The sequence below is a fragment of the Bos indicus x Bos taurus genome, chromosome 5, assembly GCF_003369695.1.
Source record: "Bos indicus x Bos taurus breed Angus x Brahman F1 hybrid chromosome 5, Bos_hybrid_MaternalHap_v2.0, whole genome shotgun sequence".
Lineage (NCBI taxonomy): Eukaryota > Metazoa > Chordata > Mammalia > Artiodactyla > Bovidae > Bos > Bos indicus x Bos taurus.
Window position 1 is genome coordinate 46,021,096 of NC_040080.1, and position 18,512 is coordinate 46,039,607.

The 18,512-nt window shown below is 45.5% G+C and overlaps 1 protein-coding gene across 18 annotated transcripts in view; it reads left to right on the plus strand.

The window, feature by feature from the left end:
- Positions 1–10,366: 10,366 nt before the first annotated feature.
- RBFOX2 (RNA binding fox-1 homolog 2) overlaps positions 10,367–18,512 on the plus strand; it is a 293,235-nt gene continuing 285,089 nt past the window's right edge. For 3 of the 18 annotated variants that reach the window (XR_003511103.1, XM_027541809.1, XM_027541814.1), the window contains exon 1: positions 10,593–11,021. Coding sequence is in view for 16 of the 18 variants with exons in the window: in XM_027541809.1 (XP_027397610.1) it covers positions 10,839–11,021 (183 nt within the window). In the remaining 2 variants the exon portion in view is untranslated. Of the gene's footprint in view, positions 11,022–18,512 lie in introns of all 18 variants that reach the window. The other 15 variants (XM_027541811.1, XM_027541817.1, XM_027541816.1 and 12 more) reach the window with 11 other exon arrangements.

The following is an 18,512-nucleotide window of genomic DNA, read 5'->3' on the forward strand; positions in this document are numbered from 1 at the left end:
ATTTGAGATATCACTTTTTTACTGTGGTATTTAAAAAAAACTTTTAAAATTGAAGTATAATTGATTTACAATGTTTCAGGTGTACAGCAAAGTGATTCAGTGATATATATATATATAATATACAATATATGCACTATCTATAATATAATATATATAATATATACAATACAATATAGTATATAATATACAATATATGCACTATCTATAATATAATATATATAATATATACAATACAATATAGTATATAATATACAATATATTAATAATATTATATTGTGTTGGAGAAGGAAATGGCAACACACTCCAGTACTCTTGCTTGGGAAATCCCATGGACAGAGGGCCCGGGCCGTAGTCAATGGGGTCACAAAGAGTTGAATATGACTTAGCAACTAAACAGCAGCATTATATTGTATATTATATTATAAAATATGTACATGTGCATGCTAAGTCACTTAAGTCAGGTCCAACTCTTTGTGACCCTGTGGACTGTAGCCCAACAGGTTCCTCTGTCCATGGGATTCTCCAGCCAAGAATACTGGAATGGGTTGCTATGCCCTCTTCCAGGGGATCTTCCCAACCCAGGGATCAAACCTGTGTCTCCTGCTTCTCCTGCCTTGGCAGGCAGGTTCTTTACCACTAGCGCCACCTGGGAAGACCTTTTATAAAATATATACTATATATATGGGACAAGGTATACATGGAGCCTCATATTTCTTGCCCTTAGGGATTTTTTTTAGCCCAGAACAAAAGAAGTCAATGCTTGAGAAGGGTTAGCTGAGTAAAAAGATGCATAATATTTAATCATTGCCCCATAAGCATTTATGCCCAGTGGGGGAAAAATTACACACATAAGTACTGATAATTCTAGTAAATACAATGGATGCTGCTTCCTTACCTGGGATGGTCTTCCCCCTTTTCTTCCTCACCTGACCCACTTAGGCTTATGTACCAGCACCTCCAAGAAGCTTTCCTAAGCCCCCCCACATTGCCTAGGGTGGCTCTTATACCTGTTTCTCTGTCTTAAGGAGCCAGAGCTCAGGACTCACTGAATGAGCCAGGAGATGCGCATGCCCAGAGCAGCCCTTCATCATGGTGGATGGGAGATGGAGGAGGAGGCGGTCAGGCAAGGCAACCTGGGGCACGTACCATGAAGTCTTCCAGACACGCCCCATGGGAGTGGACCTGAGTGCCCAGACTGGTGACTGTGCAGTATGCACAGACTCCCTCCCTTCCCCATCTCACTTCCCACCTCCCAACCAGTGCATCTTGGGATCCCCTCCCAAATAAACCCTTCTCTCAAGGTTTGTGTCTGAAGGAATCAAGCATGGGAACAGGGAGCCGTCCCTACCCTAGCATACCCCAGACTACATTAGATTTGCCCGTTTTCTGGTCTGTGTGCTTCCCAGCCTATGGGCTCCAGGAAGACAGGGACCAGACCATAACGACCTCTCAATAAGTCTTTATTGACCCCTTGACTCTCACCAGAACTCATAATTAGCCATTTGAAAGAAGATCTTGCTCTTCCCAGATTTTTCTTTGCCTAACTGATTGGAGAATAGTTCTGTTCAAAATTTACTTCTGAGCAAATGAGACCAAGAAATCCTAGATTTGTTTCTGTCTGTGACCAGTTTTCTTTTTTCATTACCCATCACATCCCCAGTCCTCTCTCATCTGGGTTTGAATACCCACTCCACCACAGACTCTGTAGGAACTGGCTTCTTCCAATCACTGTCTGTGGATCAGCTCTTCTCTGCCTGGAATATGCCCGTACCCCTGTTCCTCCTTCCCCAGGCTGGCTCCTATTCATCCTTCCAGACTGAGGACATCACTTTCTTTGAAAAAGTTTCCTTCTTTCACAGGTATATGCCCCCTGCAGAGCCATATTTTTGCAAGCAGACTGATGATGATATCAGGGTGCAGCCTGGCATTATAAGCGGGAGCCCCCAAAACTGCAATTTACTTTTTTTTTCAAAACTGCAATTTAAAATCTCGCCCATGGGGTGGGTCGCCTCCCAGGACCCTTTCCTAATTGGGACTCCAACTTGCTGTCAATGTGGAACTTCCCAGCACTGTTCAAGTCTGGATGTAGATTGTTGGCCCAGTTTGATAATATATATATGCTGTTACTTCTCCTTACTGTTTCTATTTCTTTCTTTTTAATGACTGTGTTTTGAAATTGTCAAACAATCCTCTAATAAACACTGGAATTGTTTATTGTGTTTAAAAAAATAAAAATAAAAAAATAAAATATATACTATATATAATATACACAACATATATAACATAATAACAATTTGCGCATAATACATTATGTATTATACATTATATTATGTAATATATACATTTATAATATGTATATGCTATATGTAACATTGTATATTATATATATACAATTATATACTGTATATATTATATGTGGTTTTTTTCAGATTATTTTCCATTATAAGTTATTACAAGATATTGAATATAGTTCCCTGTGCTGTGCAGTTTGTCCTTGTTATTAATCTATATCATTCTTATTTTCTTTCCCATCACTTCTCTTTCAGTGTCAAGCTTTGAATATTGTTCAAAGATAATGTTTTATTAGAGTTGGCGTCATTGTAAATACCTTCAGCTTCGTAGATTTTAGTCAAAATGCTCAAATTTCTGATCCACCATCTCTGATCTTTTTACACATTGGTGCTGAGGTAGAACAACATTTCGTTATTTTGTTAGGGTGAGTAATGTAAGCTGCTGTAAAAGATACGCACACGTACACACACACACCCACACAAAAACCTAAGTAAAGCTCAGTGCCTTAATACAATTAAGTTTCATTTCTGCTCACATTGCATTCTTTTGCAGCTCTCCTCCAGTTGATGACTTGGGCATCCAGGCTCCTTTTTCCTCCTTTGAGGCTACTCTCTTTAGCGCATGGTCTCCACTGCTGCTGTGGAGGGGCAACAGGATCGACTGGGATGTTTTCAGAGGCCAGCCTTGAAACTTTTACCCACATTCCATTGGCCAGAACGTTGTCATATGTCCCCATCCTAACTGCAGAAGAGGTTGGGATCAGTTTCTGGGTTCCCAGGATGAAGACATAGTGCAGACACTGTCTTTGCCACAGAAATATTAACTCATATTCTCTCTCCCCCATCTCCCTGATATCTTCCACTATTCCCACCCTCCCTTCCTTTCAGGAATACAGCTGTTTCAGTGGAAAAGCAAAGAGAAAGAAGAGTCCAGACTAAGCTTTTGAACTTCAAAAGACTTTTGAAACATATAGCTTGAGAAAAAAATCTCTGTGACTTAAAAGCTTGGTCTTTTTAATTCCCCAAGTCTAAATCCTGAATGACTCAGTAATGAAATCTATACCCTGCAAAATCTAGAGGCTTTTTCCAGAATTGGAATCAGCCAGGACTAGTCTTTTGCCCTAACCCAGGAGAGGCAAACGTGTTAAGGTTTGAGAAGAGAGAGGCTAACCCTGAGGAGATCAGAGCAGGACCCTCATGTGGCTCTCTGAGGATCCCTGCCTCCTGCCTCCTCCTGGATGGAGTCCTGGGGAAGAGACAGGGAGAAGAAGCTCTGGGTCACTGTGGTATCTGATAGGAGAGGAGGTCTGTGTCTTGTCTCCTTTGCAGCGTTCCCCTCCAGCAAAGGTGGGGGCTTCTCTAGTGGCTCAGCAGCAAAGAATCTCCCTGTAATGCGGGAGACTGGGTTCGATCCCTGGGTTGGGAACATCCCTTGGAGAAATGGCAACCCACTCCAGTATTCTTGCTTGGGAAATCCCATGGAGAGAGGAGCCTAGTGGGCTGCAGTCCATAGGGTCGCAAGAGTTGGACATGACTTATCGACTAAACAACAACAACAATCTCCAGCAAGGGTGTGAGAGGTAGGGATGCCTCCTCTATGTTTACACAGCAGGGACTCGAGACAGCCTCTGGGAGATTCCCAAGACCCCGGATCAGTGTGGGAACAGCTGAGGTTTTCCATTGCCCTTGACAGAGATGTGAAGCTGACAAGACAGAGCCTTGCCTGGAGAGGCCCTGGATAAACTGCTCTTTCTGTGGATCAACCACGGAGGACCAGACAGGACAGCTCAGCAGAGGCCAGCTGGCATGGTATCCACAGGCAGACAAGGACCTGGAAGAAGACACCTGAGCAGATGCCAGAGACAATGAAGGCCCAATGTCTTGATTGACCAACAGAGGTCTAGGAGTTTATACCCTTGGCGAATGCAGGCTTAAGATAGTTGTCTTCTGTTTCAGAAAACAAAAAAAGTTATACTTTTTTTTGTTTCCTGTTTCCTATAAGATGTGTACCTTTCCAATTTAAAACACCCTAAAAAGTCCTCAAAGACAAGCTGAGGCATGGAAGCGGGGTGGGCTTGGAGTAGGGGAAATGGGAGTTCCTTTGTCAATAACCATTCAGTACAACCTTGAACTTGTCGTTTCACCTCTCTGGATCTCAGTTTTCTCATCTGTAAAATGAGATGTAGTACTACCTGCTTCACAGACTTGTTGTGAGGATTAAATGCAAAAAAAAAAAAAAAAAAGAAAAGCCCTAGTTCAGGGCCTGGCACACATTAGGGGCTCAGTAAATATCTGAACCTTTCCTGTCTTTCCCATCTGAGGTCATTTCCAGTTTCAAAACACGATGATTCTTTGTGGGAAAGATGCGTACAGGAGGCTATGTATACCAGGGCCTGGAAAATAAAATAAAGTGCCTTCCCTATTCTGTAAGGAAACAATAAAAACCAAGGACAAGGCACAAAATGGACAACGAAAAGCCAGCTTGAGAGGAGGGCGGGGGGTAAGGGACGGACTGAGGGCGGCGACGGCACTAAATGAAAACCAACCATTCAATACCCTGCTATCATCCTTCGTCACACTGCAGAAATAGAAACTGGACAAACACACTGTGTGAAGGGCAAAGGGGTTGGCAAGGTTCTGGCCTACAGGAAAAACCCAGGTTCAATAATGCCACGAGCAGCGGGAAGCAGGGAAGTGAGGTCAAAGTCAACGGTGGGGTTCGCGTCTGGACGACTGCTATTATAGTCCTAATGAGGCTTAAACACCACACGTTGCTCCTGCGATGAACTCGGTTTCTCATTATGCTCCATATCTGCTCCAGGATCAGCCAGCCACATGGCAGGAGTGGTTTCCCCTTCATCCGGCTGATGAATTATCAAGGGTATTCTCTACCTTTCTTTTTTGGGAAAGGAAAGTTTTGGAGTAGAAAACGTTCTCTTCTATTTATATCTACTCTTTTCCCGCTGATTAAAGAGATGATACAGTTTGGGGATGGACTTCAGGTCTCTATTTAGAAAGTGCACGGTTAAGACAGCATTTCTAAGAGCCTCTGCTCTGCTCTGGGTCTTTATCTGGTCTTCAGGGGGATGTGAGATGTAGGGCTGTGGTTTTGAATATTTTCAAGGTTGTTGGAATAGCCACATGTTTTGTGTCAAGCTGTATGCTAGGGATATACAGACATCAAGGAGAGGATTAAGAAAGCACTCGTATTCTCAAAGAGCCTATAAATACAGAGATTTGTGCCACCATCTCCTCTGATGGTGGTCAGGAACCAGGGTACAGGGTTAATAATAACAGGTATTTGAATTATGATCTGTTATCTCCTATGGGCTCAAAATGGCCCTGTGGCTGGGTGCTCCTGTACCCACTTACCTCTCCTAGTCTCAGTTTGAAGACCACTGAATCTAGTTCTGGCCCTCTGACCCCCAGCCCAGCACTATTACCCCCTTATCAGAGTTTTGTCCTAGTGAAGACTAATGAACATCTCCTAAGCCCTTGCAGGCACCCAGGAATGTGCTCACTTTTGATCAGAAACCACATTGTGGGAAACTCCTCATTTTGAAAGACCCAGATAAAACAACATTATCGGGGAAGCTTGTTGTTTCCCCCAGGCAGGGGGAGTTAGATCTTCCTATAGGCTCCTATAGCTGTTGGCACATTTACTAACCATATTAATAAGGATAATAGAAGTAATAATAGTAGTAAAAAGGTCTAAGTTACTGTTTATTGAGTGTGTCAGTGAGCCAGGTGTCATGCTAAGTGCTTTACATGCATTATTTAATGCTCAAAAAAACCCCGGGGGGAGATACTATTATTATCCTCAGTTTACAGATTGTATCAGTGAGGAGATGAGTTTGCATGCAGAAACCTGTCCATAGTGCTTTAAGTGAATGGAAACTTATTTTGCTCAAATAACAATGGGCTAGGGCTGCTACGGCAACACCATGGTACCATTCTTAGCATGTAGTTTTTGGTTTTTGTTACTGTGGACACCACAGAGCTGTCATTTTGCTAGTCTGTGTTCCAGGAGGGAGGAAGGATAAATGACAAAAAGCAAAAGGTGAAAGGCAAAGAGCCTTTCCCTCTTGTTTTTATTAGTTGAGAAGGTATACTTATCCCCTGTCTACATCTCTCTGACCAGAACTGTGTCAGGTGGCCACCCTTACCTGCCAGGGAGCCTGAGAATTCTCTCTCCCTCTCTCTCTCTTTTTTTTCTGGTCTGCACTGGGTCTTTGTTGCTTCGCAATGGGCTTTGTCTCCAGTAGCAACAAATGTGGGAATACTCTTTATTGTAGTGCTTGGGCTTCTCACTGCAGGCGTTTCTCTTGTTTTGGAGCACGGACCCTAGGTGTTGGGCTTCAGTAGTTGCAGTACGTGGGCTCATTAGTTGTGGCTTGAGGGCTCTAGAGCTCTGGCTCAGTAGCTGTGGTGTACAGGCTTAGTTGCTCCACCGCATGTGGGATCTTTCCAGACGGGATCGAACTTGTGTCTCCTGCACCAGCAGGTGAATTCTTAACCACTAGACCACCAGGGAAGCCCCCCCTTTTTTTTCTTTTAAGCTAGGCAGCCTTCTGCCCTGAACAAAATTAAGGTTTTGCTAGTAAAGAATAAGAGGAGAATGAATACTGGGTTGCTACCTATGCTTGTCACATAAACGAAAAAACTGGGTCTTAGAGATGCTAAGGATCTTTTTTGTCCAAGATCAGATAGATGGCCATGTCAGATTCAAACCCATGTCTGATGCCAGAGTCCATGATTTTGACCACTATGAGAGATTACTTCCTTAACGTGATGCATTGCAATTGTCTTTTTATTTGTTCATCCCTTCTTCCCTGGACTGTGAGTTACTTATTTGTTTTGGTATCCCAGACTCCTGCCCATAGTTTGTTGAATAGATAAATGTTAGGACTTCAGTAGTTTATGCAGCTCAAAATTCTTCCTAGGAAAATATTTTAAAATTTTCCTCTTTCTATGTAATGGTTTGTAGCCACCTGTTCACCAACAGGTAGCTGCAGATGTATATGAAAGTAATGATCCTGGTCTTTGTGCCGCCATGGGTGCATTTGGCCACTATTTATAGGCTTCTGTTCTCTCCCTCCCTAAATGCTTAATGTGTGTTTACAGAGCAGGGTCCAATTTCTCTTTATTCTGCCTGGTCATTCAAACATAACCATACCACATTGCTCTACTTCTTAGGGACATGCACACTACTGGAATAACAATAATTTGAGGCACAAATAGCCCTGATCCCAAATCTTATTTTTTTCTGGGTCATGGAGCAGCCCAGGAAGGACCTTGCAGCATTTAGATTCCAGTGTTAAGGTGAGTTGAGAGGGGAAAAGAATTCTTAAGATACCAGTCTAGAAAGTAAACTTTTTTGGAAAATCAAACACTGATGTCCCTAGCTTTTTTTTTTTTTTTTTAAAGCCATTGTTGTTTCGTAGGCCATCAGAAAACATCCTGGTTTTTCTTCAAATTTAGAACACTTGGTTGGACAGGATGAAGCTCCATCTGCTGTGGAGTTGCCTAACTCAGCTCAAGAACAAGCTTGCAGGCACTTGGATTTCCAACACAGTGGCCCAACCAGCAGTATGAAGAGATGCCTAGACTCCTCTTTCCAACCCCATGGGTCCCTGCCAGTAGCTTACTATCACAAAACGAATTATATGATAAATATTTGCCACTTATTAAACAGTTACTATCTGTTGGGTGCTATGCTAGGTGCTTTATTTTGTCTCGTTTAATCCTTAGAACAACACTGTCACTATTATTGTCACCTACAAACAAGGAATTGAAGGCTTGGTGAAAAGACAATTTGCCCAACAGTCACTGTACTAAAGGCTGATTTGGGGAGCCTGGTCTGCCCACTTTGATCTCTAGCAGCCTCAGAAAGTCACCTTAAGAATTAAAAAAACCCAATGATGGGACTTCCCTTGTGGTCCAATGGTTAAGACTCCATACTTCCACGAAGGTGCATGGGTTTGATCCCCAGTCGGGAACTAAGAACCCACATACCTTGCAATGCAGCCAAGACAAAAATAAGACAACATTTAAAAAAACAATGGCAGTGATGGCGGTAGTGGTAAAGAACTTGCCTGCCCATGCAGGAAACATAAGTGATATGGATTTGATCCCTGGGTCAAGAAAATACCCTGGAGGAGGGCATGGGAACCCACTTCTGTATCCTTGCCTGGAGACTCCCATGGACAGAGGAGTCTGACGGGTTGCAAAGGGTTGGACACCACTGAAGCGACTTAGCATGCATACAATGGTAGTGATACTGACATATTCTTACTATTTATTGAGTGCTTCTCATAGGTCCATCTGTTCAAAGTTCTTAATGTGTGATAATGATAACTCATTTAAACCCTCACAATAATCCTTGTAGGAAGGTCTTAAGTTTTCAGATGAAGACATAGAAAAGCTAAGTAGCTTTTACAAAGTACCATGACTTGTGAGTGGCAGAGCTAAAACTTGACTATTTGTATTGGTCTATAACACAGCCTAGTTAAAACAATGTGCCTGCTATGAAAACTCAGCTTCAAGATAAGGCCACCAGTCCTCCCTTGCAACCAGACTGCCAGTTCTAATTCCCTTCATTTTAAAAATTCTTAAGTCATCGCTGGTTCAGCATCACATGGGCAGTAGGTGGTAAAGATTGGATTCAAAGCTGGGTTGGCTTCTGACTTCAAAGAAAGAATCTTTATCATTGCAGTGTTCCAGCACTAACTTTTAACTTGGGTTAAACCCCAGTACAAAGGACAAGTCATAGACCTATCTGAAAAGGACTTAGAAATCATCTAACCTGGGGTTTCTCAACCTTAGCACTAAAGACATTTTGGGCTGGATAACTGTTGTGGGGACTGTCTTGTTCATTGTTGGATGTTGAACAATCCTCCTGGTCTCTATCCACCAGCAGCACTCCCACCCCCACCCCACCCTAGGTGTAACAACCAAAAATATAATCAGATATTGACAAATGTCCGGGGAGAGTAGGAAAGGGGCAAAATCGCCCCTGGTTTCAAACCACTGATCTGAACTCTCTCCTCATTTTGCAAATAATGGAGTAGGGGTCCAAAGAGATGAAGCAACTGGCTTAAGCTAGTTAGCAGAATCCATGTTGTTCATGCAACATCACTGTGTCCCTATAATATACAGGGCACAACATGGAACCTGAAGAAATTAGATGCTATCTTAGTCCTTACAGTCTGGTAAGACAGAGAAGCTATTGCACAAATAGCTCTAATTGTACGAAGCTGATAAGCAAGAAAGCGTTAGGCAGCAAGGTCCAGAGAAAGAGAATATGATCTGGTTTCCTGAGATCTGGATCTGCCAGTTTTTATCTGCGGGACTTAACCAAGGTTCAGGTTCACCACGAATGAAACAGAGCTCATATATACTCTGCTTGTACCAAAACGGGTCTGCGAATTCATTGTGCAAACCGTGACGCTCTTACAGACATCAGGTATTAGTAAGATACCAGAAATGTGATAAAAATTATGATTAAAGGCTTTCAGGACTGGGGAGAGCCCTGTAGCGGTGGCCTCATTCCTGGACCTTCCAACTCGAGAGCCCCGTTTTTTTGCAGGAGAGGGACCAAGTAACGAGCTCCCTCCCTCAGAGCACCTCTTCCCTTGCCTGGAACCGACCCGGTCAGATGGGCGAATTCGCGGGACAACTCCGAACAGCGAGTCCCGCCAGAGGGAGTTACTACGCCGCCCTCCGGCCACTCAAGCTCCGCCCGTTCTAGGCTGTGGCCCCGCCCTCAGGGAGCAGACTCCGCCCCCTTCGCCCTGGAACTCCAGAGGCGCGGTGCCTCCAGGACAATCCCTCGCCCGAGCCGGAGTTTCCCGAACTCCCTCGATCTCCACCCGGCCTCTCTCGGCCTCCGGGAACAGAGGCGGCGGAGATTGCCGAGGGGCGCTGGCCCCGCCCCCTCCGCGGGCTCGGCCGCCACCGCCCCCTCTCCCCCGCCGCCCCGGCCTCCGGCGCGGGCTGGAGTCCCAGATCCCGGGCCCTCCCTCCTCCTTTCTCTCTCCCCGCCTTCCCGGTGCTGCCACAGTGGCGGGTCGGAGGATCTCGGCCAGTCAGCTCGTTCCGGCCTCGAGCCCCTCCTCCCCCCAAATAAACACCCCTCCCCAAGCCTCAGGAGCCCGGACCGCCCCCTTCCTCCCTCTGCCCAGCGTGTGGCGAGGGCCAGTGTAAGGGAGTGAGCGCGGGCCGGCGGGCCAGCTTCGTGAGTGGGCGAGGCGGGGCGCGCGGCGGGCCGGGCCGGGGGTCGCGTGTGCGCGTGGGGGCGCGAGCGAGTGCCCGTCGCGACCCGCCGGCGGCCCCGAGCCGAGGAGGCGGCCAGCGAGAGACCAGAGGCTACCGCCCGCCGCCGCCGAGGAGGGCAGCGGGCCCGCGCGCGCGCGCGCGCACGTACGCACGCACGCGGGGGCGGGTGCAGGCGCGCGCCCGCCTGTCGCGACAGTCGGGGCCGAGGCCCAGGGGGAGGTGGCCTGTCGCGGGTCGCCCGGCTCCCGGAGGCGAGGGGGCCTCGGGCGGATGGCGGAAGGTGCCCAGCCGCAGCAGCCGCCTCAGCTTGGGCCCGGCGCCGCTGCCCGGGGGATGAAGCGGGAGTCAGAGCTGGAGCTGCCGGTGCCCGGAGGGGGAGGAGACGGAGCCGAGCCCGGCCTGAGCAAGCGGCCGCGTACGGAGGAGGCGGCGGCCGACGGCGGCGGGATGCAGGTGACCGCGCGGGGCTGGCGCCCCGTTACCGTGGCGGGGTTGGGGGGGGGCGGCGGGAGCGGCGCGGGGCTGCGGGGCTTGGAGGGCGGAGGGCTGCCCGGGGTCCCGGCTTGGAGGTGGGAGGGGGCCGGTCGGGGCCTGCGTGGAAGGTGGGGCGAGCCCCGACGTGGAAGCTAAGGGTGCAGGAGGAGCCTGGTGTGCCCTGGAGGGTCCTGATCTCTAAGGGGACGAGAGGGGCACGTAGCACGAATAGGTGTTGAGAGGAAATCGAACGTGCTTGAGATGGATTCCATTTCTTTACACCCTTCTTTAGTTCCTTGGCGGGGAGTGGAAGCCGAGAGATCCTGGTCCGTTGCCCGGAGAGCTGGGGACCGAATCGAAGACTGGGGGGGCGGGGGGGGGGTGGACAGTGGTGGGACACCTCCCCAAAAGAGGGAGTACTGTTTTGGCAGCCCTGGACACACAACGGGGATGGAGAACGGGATCGGCATAGAAGGGAGGAGTGAAAAGCGAGAAAACTCCTCGAGAGCCCAAAGGGGATGTGGCTTAGGTTGTGGGTTAAATCAGTTACACGAGGAGTGTGAGAAGTACGAGGAGTTGGGTAGCGTTGTGGCTACACCGTGGTGCTCAAGATCATTAACTTCGTGGAGCATCTGGTGAGCCTGGAGACACAGGACCTGGCCAGTTGTATCTTAGGACACTGACTAGATCTTTATTGTCCTGGAATATAAAAGAAAATTTATAGGACTGTTAGAAGATTGGATTCTGAATTGTGTACTCAAGGAGAAGCTGGTTGGTTTGGAAAGGCACTGGCAAATGTAGTGACCATGTCAGTTGACTTTGTAGTTGGGGGAAGAGCGTGAAGCCTTCATTGATTTAATTTTAGATTTGGTCTCTGTTCAGAACATACTTGCTGTGAAATAGTGGGTTTACCTACCAGCAATCTGCCCAATTCTCTTAGCATCATAGAATGTTAGAGAAGCAACCAGAGATACCATCTTTGACTGAAGTTCTTAACTTGGAGAGACTTGGAAGATTCTTCTGCAGAATAGTTTACGGGTACTCTCAGGTGAGAGAAAGTCAATAGTTTTCATCTTTTTTATTCGAGTCCCAAAATGTTTCAACCTCATTAGGTAGATGAGGAATCAAAAAATCTGGAGCAGACTAGTGACTTGCCTAGGGCCACCCAGTTAGCTGGTTGTGAAACTAGAGATAGAAGCCTGGTCTTCTAATTCCTATTCCTGTGCTCTCTCCATTACAGCACTCTTGGAAATCTCTGCAGTGCTAAAAGACTTCCTGTGCTCTGCGCTCACTGCTTTACAAGGCTCTGTCTGACTTCCTGTGTTAGAGACGGAGCTGTATTTAAGCCTGGCGTGTTTGCTCTGTGCTTCTTGGTCTCCCTTGCAGAGGCCACTCTATTACTTGTCTTGACTTGGGTAAAGTGACCCTCCTGGTGTTTATTTTTGAATTCTTTTGTTTCACTTGCCTGCTTTTGTTCTCCATTTGAACTCTCTCAGGCAGGGTGCTTGTGCGAAGTACACACCCCGGGCCTTGGAAAAAATACAGAGGAATATGGGGAGACTTCAGGTGAGCTGGGTTGACACTGGAAGATGAGAAAAGATTGGGTGTGGGTGCTGGTGAGCGTGTCCACTTGGTGTGTGCATATATCTGTGTCCATTTATTGTTTCTGTCAATCACAGTTAATAGTGAGTCTCCTACTGCCTTCCCCCTCTTTCCTCCTGGAGCCCATTATTTGCTGGTTGCCTTCAAATTGGCTGAGGATAGCAGTATTTGGAAATGGAGCAGTGTATAGAGACTTCGGAGTATGGAGAGGAAGCTGTGGATTAGGTCGTCTGGGTACAGATGGGCACCTTAGAACTGTCCCACGGAGAATGCTTTTTTCACTGTGTGGATCTGTGGATCTTTATTTTTCACTTGATGCATTCTCTTTGTTGTAGTTCCAGTACACCATGTCACACAGGTATTCACGTCATCATTGACTTAGCCCCCTGCCCGCAACAATCTGCATGGTTCTGGGAAAATCCCTTCTTTGGGGGCCTCTATTACCATAGTTGTAAAATACAGTGTTTGTAAAGGATGATTTATAAGTTACCTCTAAAAAGATACAAAGTCTTGACTTTAAAGAACTTGGTGTCTGCAATCTAGGTAGGGAGCCAGAATGGGTGAAAAGTTGGGGGAAAAAAAAAAGTATGTGTATGTATATGTGTCATATATATGTATGTATGTATATTATGTATATATATATGAATTTTTTGGTAAGTTCCAGAGGAACAAGAGTAGGGATACCACAAGGTAGATCCTTGTCACAAGGCTTTGCAAACTTTAAAACCAAAATATGCTGAGGATTTGTGCCATTGAAGTCAGAAGCAAAAGATGGTTGTTCTTGCTGAAATGGTCAAGGAAGGCTTTATGGAGAAGTTGAAATTTGAGGTCTAATCGGGAGTAAAGAAAAAGTAATGTTCATGAAAAGATGAAATTTGAGCCTAGGTCACCTACATTTCTAGGACCTTCCCATCATTCTGATAATTATGATAGGATATTTAATATTCATTTAACTGATGTTTATTGAGCAGCTGCTAAGTGCCAGGCCCTGTTTTAGAGCCTAGGAAATATAGTAGTAAACAAAACAAAGACTTCTGTGTCATGGAACTAAGATTCTAATTGAAAGAGACAGACAATAAAGAAATCAACTATTATTAGGTGGTTTTAAGTGTTAAGAAGAAAAATAAAGCAGGGAAAGGGGTAAGAGTGGTGAAGAGGGTGGTTAGGGAAGGCCTCTGTGTAGGTGACCTTTGGGTGACCTGAGGGAATTTGAGGGAATGGGGTTCAGACAGAGGAACTGTGGGTGCAGAGGCATTGAGAGATAAATACACTTGATGTGTTTGAGAACAAGAGACCAGTGGAGCTGGAGGAGAATGTGCAGGGGCGAAGCAGTTTTAGGAAGTGATATCAATAGTGTAGACATGTCTATAGGTTCATGTAAATAGACGTTTAAAAATTCTACAGTAGCTTGCTTTTTGGTATAGCTTTGGTAGCTTGTTTTTTTTCGTATATCTTAGCATAAATGGAATTTCTTGGAGGTCATAGCTCCTTTTGGAAAGCCTTCTCTCCTGACAGCTTAATTCACAGCAGTTAGACCCACCTCTTGCCTCCTGTTGCATCGGTGGTTAATTATGCATCATCTTGTATTGTCTTCTCATTGTTTTATTCCTGTTTCCTTAGTGATACTGTAAGCTTCTAGAAGCCAAGAACTATATTTTCTTTGTGTTTATCCTTTATAATACCTCACAGTTTTGAGTACATAGTAAGTGCTCAATGCCTGTTAAACTGAAGTTGAAATTTTGCCTTTTTAAAATAATTAAGGGATAGAAAAAATGCGATGAAATTTAGGGGTGAGAGTACTTTCAGGAAATATCCTAACCTTTTGAGTGTCAAAGGGTTAACCCATTTTTAAACAGAAGTCATTTGCTGGGGTTAATTTCCCAAGACCACAGACTAAATGGAGCTACGGCTCTAAGCTGCAGATTCCAAGGCTGAACCCTGATGAGTTATAGCCACTAAGCTTTTGGGGATAAATCATTACTTCCTAAAACGGAGCACTGGGGACATGAGAGAGTCTGTGGTGCTTATGTTATAATCCTTGTGCTAAGAAGGACCCCTGGGACGGGGAGGAAGAGGAAGGGTCACTCCTTTCTAGGCCAGTATCCAGAAGCTTTATGTAGGTGGCAGAGGAGTCGGCACAGCCCTAGAAACAGTTTAGAGAACCCTCAACTGCCGAGTAGGAGGGAAGAGACAAATTCCACCTGAAAATTGAAACACAGCTTGAGAAATGTAGTGAGTTGTTAAAGAGGGTATTTGGAAATACTGTACTCCAACCTGGTAGGAAGTTAAGTGAGTTATTAGAGATTTGTTTCACTTTAAGGAAGTTTGATATGTGTGAAAAACTCGGGCCTTATGAAACATACCAGGGAATGAATTCTTTTGGTCAGCTCCTCTAGTGAATATAAACAATTTGATGAGCAAAAATTCAGATTTTTGTGCAGCTTTCTAGGAACTTAGAAAGTTCACCTTTATAAAGCAAGGTGCACCTTAATTATTATTTATAGCTTTCAGCAACATTCTTTATGGTAGTGAAATGTCGGAATGTGGTTATTACATGGCTAACTGACTGCTTCTGACCATAGAATCATAAGTCTAGTATAGCTAAGTGAGTTCAGAAGTTGTTCATGTTAGTGTTTGATTCTAATAGTAGGAGGACTTTCTGGTCTCAGGGAGGGGTTTGCAAGTAGCCTGTAATTGTTTTGTAGACACTATATTTCTTAGTTTATCTTCCCATTTGCTTGTTTCTGGGTTTCTGTCCTCCTAGGTGGAAGTCTCTTTGGACTTGGAGTGTATGGTGCTGAAACTGAACATGGGTGCTACCATTTGAGTAGACCTACCAATATACTTTCTTTCCAAGGGATTCTGTGAACAATCTCTTGTTAAATTATTGAATTTTTCATTTCTGCGTGTCTTAGTCTGCTCAAGCGGACTGTAGACTGGGCGGCTTAAACACCAGAAATTTGTTTCTCACAGTTCTTGGGGCTGGGGTCCAAGATGAAGGTGCTGGCAGATTTGGTGTCTGATGAGGGCTCTCTTCCTGGCTTACAGACAGCTGCCTTCTTGCTGTGTGTTCACATGGGCTTTTCTCCATGTATGCTAGTGGACACAGAGAGAGCGAGAGAGAATCTCCTTTTCATAAGGGCTCCCCCATCATGGGGATGCAGTGGTGGTGGTGGGATCCTCCCCTTATGACCTAATCACCTCCCAATGGCCCCTCCTCCAATTACCATCAGATTTTGGGCTTGGGCTTCAACATATTAGTTTGTGGATGGGGTGAGGGGAGGGGACAGAGACATTCAGCCCATAATATAGCCCATAATTTACCACCAGAGTGGTAAATACTGTAGTTGGAGAAACTGAGGTAGCACAGTCATGTAAAAATGACTATTTTTTTCCCCCAGACTCACAAGGCAGCTTGTGAGTGTATAACTGGGAATGTCTGAGAGGCAGAAAGATCTGAATTCAAAATAGAGTTATCTTGCAGGGTGACTCAAGAGGTTATCCTAAGTTGAATTCGTCTCTTAACTTCCTCTCCCATTTTTCTAGTCACTGTCTTTTTTTTTTTTTTTTCTATCACACTGATATGTGAACACCACAGAAGCTAACTAGAGATTTAACTTTCATTTTGATATAAAGCAGACTGGTGCAGACAGGCCTCAAGATTACAGGGCTGAGAAAGAAATTCAGTGTACTGCTTGGTGTAAACAAGAGTGTTGCTAGTGAATCTCTGGTTTGACATCTCTCAGGCCATCAGTGTGGTATCAGGCTTTAATAATTTGTGGAAACAATGTGTGCTGTGCTTAGTCACTCAGTCGTGTCTGACTCACTGCGACCCCTTGGACTGCAGCCTGCCAGGCTCCTGTGTCCATGGGGTTCTCCAGGCAAGAATACTGGAGTGGGTTGCCATGCCCTCCTCCAGGGGCTCTTCCCAACCCAGGTCTCCCGCATTGCAGGCGGATTCTTTATCACCTGAGCCACCAGGGAAGCTCAAGAATACTGAGGTGGGTAGCCTACTCCTTCTCCAGGGGAACTTTCTGACCCAGGAATTGAACCGGGGTCTCCTGCATTGCAGGTGGATTCTTTACCAGCTGAGCTACCAGGGAAGACCCAATAAAGCTGGTCATTTTAGTGAGTGGACTTGTTTGAATTGTTTTTTGATACATATTTGTAAAGCTTAGTGCACATCTTTTTTTCTGGGGCTAATGTACCCTTCCTTAAAGACAGGAGGGAAGAGCCCTCGAGATGATGGAAAGGAACCTGCAGTAACGGGAGCATGAGCAGACAGATGGAGGCGGGATGACGAGTGTGTGTGGTGTTTAGGTGGCCCCTGCGAGTATCCAGTTTCCTATTCCTTGCCCCTCCAGCCCCAGTGCAAGCAGGCAGCTTACATGGCTAAGGTTTCATTATCTAATCCATCACAGATCGGCTTGAATAAACCCATTGGCTGGCGCTGATCTAGTTAGGAGGGTAGTGCAAAGCCGCTTGAGCCAGGATTGGGGCAAATCGGATCAGAACTGCCTTGTGAATCCTGGACATATTTCTGTAATTTGGGTGGTAAAGCGGTTTGGGAAATCACTTAGGAGCCAGAGCTCACCATCAGCCTGGAGTGTTTCCTCATGTTGTCCTGGGGACCACGAGGGGAAGTAGATGGAGGATTTGACACATTTCTCTGGAGAATAGTCAGGTTGCTTTGATTATTTGAGTCTGAACATTTTTTGGTCACTCATGCTCAGGAGTGACATTTTGGGAACATTTGGAGATTCCAGTTGTGATCACTCAGTTGTGTCTTTTCTGAGTGATCCCTTCATCTGAGACTGTATTATATGCGTTGCCTCTCGATTTTTGAAGGGGAGATGTTGTTGTTATCATTATTACCAACCTTGATATATCATTATGTTTGTTATCCATACATACTTGAAGTATGGTGTAGTACAAGAAACCTTATTTAGAATTTCTCACATTGGGGTTTGAATCCTGGTTCTTCCCATTGCCAGCCAACTGAAATGACCTTTGGTAAGATATTTAGCATCTGAACTCCTGTTTACACATCTGTGAACTGGAGGAATTACTGCATCCTCTCATGAGCTGCTATAATCACAGACTGAGATTATTTAAAGTTCCCATCATGGAACCCAGCAGTAAATGTTTATTTCTTGCCTCCTTTATAACCTGCTACACAGTATTCCGCGAGTTCCTGCTCACTGCTCCATCAGCATGGAGTGGTTAATGTGCTTCTGATTGATTAAGTGACAGAGTTGGGAGCTACCTCAGATGAGCAGTGTACTAAACTGGGAAATCTAACCGGTTTGACATGGGTGAAGAAGTGTATGAACCTGGTCGTGGTGGTCCCTCCAGTGAGAGGAAGAGGAGACATTCACTTCCTTGCTAAGGACTAAGAGGGCTCCTGCATGGGGCGTGTGGGCATTTCAGGAATCTATGGGATCTTTCCTGGGAGTGTGGATGACAGATGCACCGGCTGTTTTGATGGCACATGGGATGCAGGAGTGAAAATGTCATTTGTGTTCCAGATTTTATAAGGTTTGTTGGTTAAATGTATTGCATCTAATAGATGGCATTTTGTTCTCATTTTTGTTTGTGGAAATTGAGCTGGGATGAGTTTGTCTCTTGTGCTCTCCATCCAGTCTCTTCAAACCCACCTTTCTGGCTATTAACATCGTAATCCATCTAAAAGGGCTTGAAATCATTTGAGAGCTTATCAAATGGATAAGGTCCATTCTCTTGTTTGGCCTGCCAGATCCTCTGGCCTGATTTGTGCCTTCCTTTTTTGCTTCTTTCTAGTCTGTGGCAAGGGACTGGTAGCTTCCTGAGCAGACTGTGCCTCTCAGGCTCGCTCATACCTTGGTGCTT